At 42.4% G+C, this 3,760-nt stretch overlaps 1 protein-coding gene across 6 annotated transcripts in view; it reads left to right on the top strand.

Annotated features, from left to right (window-relative positions):
* Positions 1-772: 772 nt before the first annotated feature.
* The window catches only part of ZPBP2 (zona pellucida binding protein 2), an 18,213-nt gene continuing 15,225 nt past the window's right edge, over positions 773-3,760 (top strand). For 3 of the 6 annotated variants that reach the window (XM_023511151.1, XM_023511149.1, XM_012802992.2), the window contains exons 1-4: positions 773-952; positions 1,097-1,162; positions 2,316-2,441; positions 3,369-3,530. In XM_023511151.1, coding sequence (XP_023366919.1) covers positions 904-952; positions 1,097-1,162; positions 2,316-2,441; positions 3,369-3,530 — 403 coding nt within the window. In that variant the 5' untranslated portion in view covers positions 773-903. The remainder of the gene's footprint in view (positions 953-1,096; positions 1,163-2,315; positions 2,442-3,368; positions 3,531-3,760) is intronic. The other 3 variants (XM_023511152.1, XM_023511150.1, XM_023511153.1) reach the window with 3 other exon arrangements.

Raw genomic sequence — 3,760 nt, 5'->3', positions numbered from 1 at the left:
TAAGGCCTTTCAGGCCACCAAACAAGTAGCCAAGAAGGAGCCATGAAAGCTGCAGGAAGCTCTCTGGTTTTGACAAATCAGCCTTCCCCACAGGAAAAGCAGATCTTGGATTCTTGCCTTTCAATCAGGCCCATTTTTAAAAAGCAAGGGTACTTCAGGAGCCTAGATAAATTTTGCATTAGGGTTCTCTCCCCCATCGTCTCCTTCTAGAAGTTGGAAATGAAGATTCAGTGTTCCTCTAGAGTGGGAAGGTCTGCAGGCTTCTTGCTGGGGCACTACGTGGGTCTTCTGGATCTTAATTTTGTGGGTACAATGCAGTTGCGTGTCAGTTTAAAAGAGATTGGGCACACAGTTTCAGAGTTCATGGGAAGAAAGGCATAGGAAATTTCCACGCAGGGCTTTATGCTTCACCTAAGGAGAAAACTCATACAAGCTTCACCCTTCCTCAGGTCCCAGTGGGATCGCATTACCTAGACACTGTACCGCACCACCATCCTTGCGACACACGGTGGTGTTCCCTCATTGATCCCTTCAGGCCCTTGGCTAAGGGAGTCCCCAGGATGCAAAGACCTTGGATCTTTTCCGTTTACTTTCTTCTTCCGCGGCCGAGAACGCGGGAGAAAAGGGCCACATCCAAGCGAGAAGCGTCTAAGGGACTAATGCAGCGTGGGCTCGAGGGGGCGGGACGCTCTTCTTCTGCGCACTCGCCCCGCCCTGCACGCTAGGACCGCCGCGCGCACGCGCTTTGCGGCGCTCCCGCCGTCGCGACCGACGGGTAGGGGAAGTCGACCCCGGCGGTTGGTTCCGCTCAGCGGAGGAGAGATGGGGAGGCGTAGGGCTCGGGTTGAGGTAGGAAGGAGCCCGTCCCTCAACGCCTCCCGTGACGCTAGTCCCTGAGCCGTGATGCGAGCGTGGGTCCTATTCTCCGCGGTGCTCTGGTATCTCGCAGGAGGTGGGGCTCCTCCCGCCCGGTCCCCACACCTCTCCCCCAGTGCAAAGTTCCCCGTCCTGCCTCCTCGGCTTCTCCCCGTCCCGCCCCGCTCTGCGCCTTGGCTCCTCTTCTAACTAAAAAGTCAGTGGTTTCTTTCCTCCGCAGTTGGATGGCAGCGATCGTCCTTATTCAGTAAGAAAGGCTACGTTTATGGCCAGCCAGGACACCCAGGTACTGAGGGTCTTTTCACACGCAGGGCTTATCAGAAGAACTGGAGGTGCCATGAGCCTGCTAAGGTTCTTCCCACTGAGGGAAAAGGGGGAACGTTTATTGAGCATCTACTGTGTGCTTAGTTTGGGAAGGCTGTCGCATCTTTTCCTTACAGCGACCTTAGTGGTAGTAGTACCTTGCCTAAGGCTACAGAGCTCATGGAGCTAGAATTTAATCCAGACCTCTTTCTCTGATGCCACTTCACTTCTAGGCGTCTTTGCCATTTTGCAATGCGCGAGGCCCACTCAGAGGATTAATTTCAGGGAGGGAAGTCCCAGTGTTTGCAATGTCCTAGGCCCCCCCCTTATTAACTAGAATTCCTAGGCACTCTTTATGAAGTTCAGCTCAAATATTCATTTATCACTGAAGTGAAATTTGGCATACTTCCTAAGGAAAACTGATAACTCTGAGCCAGTTCAAAGCATGTGTCACGTTTGGAATCGCTCCATGTTTGGATCCTCTCCCCTCTCCATTCCCCAACCAAATTGTGGGAATGTGTCTTTATGTGCTCAGAGCCTGGCATTCAGTAGGCTTTACAATTATCAGATAATATCTTGTGCCACTGCAGTGATTCCAAGATACTATCGCTGCTTCCACCGCAACAGAATAGGTGTTAAGTAATTACAAAATATCTTCCTAGTATGCCCCATATAGGCTTAATTGTAGTTCCTAACAGGAAACTTGCAGTTAAATATCAAGTTTCCCTTAGAGATGACCATGATCATCTTTAAAATAATTTTGCAACCAAGATGAACTCCTTTGCTGAACTTTAAATTGATTCCACTAACCTTTTAGAAATTATGATCTGAGTTCTGATTTTGTACATTAAAGTGAACTTCTATATGTGTTACATACATTTTTTTATAAACAAAGCTATAGTAACGCAGAAAAAGTAAAAATACCGTGACTCTTTTAATAGTCTGACGTTTTTAAAACCTACTATGAGAAGCAAAAAGGATTTCAGACTAGCATTCAAAATGTTATACTGATTTTTTAGAATAGTGAAATTCCCGAAAAGAACTAATTAGTATCTTTGGGACAACATGTTAAGAGTATATTTATTAATTTAGGTCTGCTATATAATGTAGTTATGCATTATCTTATTTTGTCACAGTGAAAATATATGTAAAATTACATCAAAATAGCCCAGTCCTTATCTGTATGGATTATAAATATGCTAAGAAAGAAATAGTGGACCCCACCTACATATGGATTGGGCCTAATGAAAAGACATTAACAGGTAAATTTGATTGTAATGTTATTTTTTAATGATGAGAACTTTGTTTAGAAAAGCATGATCACTTATTGGAAAGAACAAATTGAAATTTAATTTTTTTGGTTTTTTTGAGATAAGATCTCACTCTGTTACCTGGCAATGGAATTGTTATAGCTCACTGCAACTTTGAATTCCTTGGCTCCTATGATCCTCCATCCTCAGCCTCTTGAGTAGCTGGGACTACAAGCAAGTGCCACCACATCTGGCCAATTTTTCTAATTTTTTTGTAGACATAGGATCTTGCTGGCATTTTCGATTGTTCCATCCTTAGATAAGTCATGTGTCTTGATCTATGGTTTACTTTCTCCTTATACCAAAACTGAAGCAGTAATTTTTGTGCTCTACTTCCCAGAGCTGTATTAATTCAGAAATCTTGATAAAACTAAAACTTAAACAGTGGCTCCTTCCTTTAATCCTAGCAACTTTGGGAGGCCAAGGTGGGAGAAGATCACTTGAGGTCACTCAGCCCGCGCAACAATGAGACAGTGTCTCACAAAATAAAAATAAAATAAAATTTATCCTTGTAGCACCAGGTATAGGAGATGAAATATCAAATATGTCATTTTTCATCGTGTTAGAAGAGTGACTTGAAATTTAAGCATTATTGATTAATTTCTATCATACGTGAAGAAATCGTATCATATTGCAGGGCAACGTAATCTCACTTCCGATTGAAACTAAATGCCAAAAAATGAATCAAAGAAAACTAACATGTATTTCAAAAATGCACTTATTTTGTGGTTTTTCCATAGAGTAATATGAGAGTTAAAATTTTGCTGGATTTTTGAACTATTGATGATAGTTCATTTTTTAAAACTTTTATGTGTATTTGTAAATAATGTTTGAATTGTTGTATATTAAATAGCCAAGTAATTTACTATTTCTGTTTAGGAAATAATCGAATAAATATAACTAAAGTAGGAGAGCTATTGGTGAAAGATTTTCTGGAACCTTTGTCTGGACTTTACACATGTACTTTTTCTTATAAGACTGTCAAGGCAGAAACCCAAGAAGAAAAAACAATACAAAAGAGATACGACTTTCTGCTGTTTGGTAAGAATTTAGGCACTTTTTTTTTTTAAGAGACAGAGGGTTTCACTGTGTCACTCAGGCTGAAGTACAGTGGCATGACTATAGCTTACCTTAATCTTGAACTCCTGGTCTCAAGGGATTCTCCTGCCTCAGCCTCCCGGGTAACAGGGACTATAGGTGCACACTTCATGCCCAGTTAATTTCTTTTTCTTTTTTTTAGTGACAAGGTCTTGCTATGTTGCCCAGACTGG

This window comes from Otolemur garnettii, unplaced genomic scaffold, assembly GCF_000181295.1.
Source record: "Otolemur garnettii isolate 467f Iridium unplaced genomic scaffold, OtoGar3 scaffold00018, whole genome shotgun sequence".
NCBI lineage: Eukaryota > Metazoa > Chordata > Mammalia > Primates > Galagidae > Otolemur > Otolemur garnettii.
This window is presented reverse-complemented; position numbering and strand designations above follow the sequence as displayed.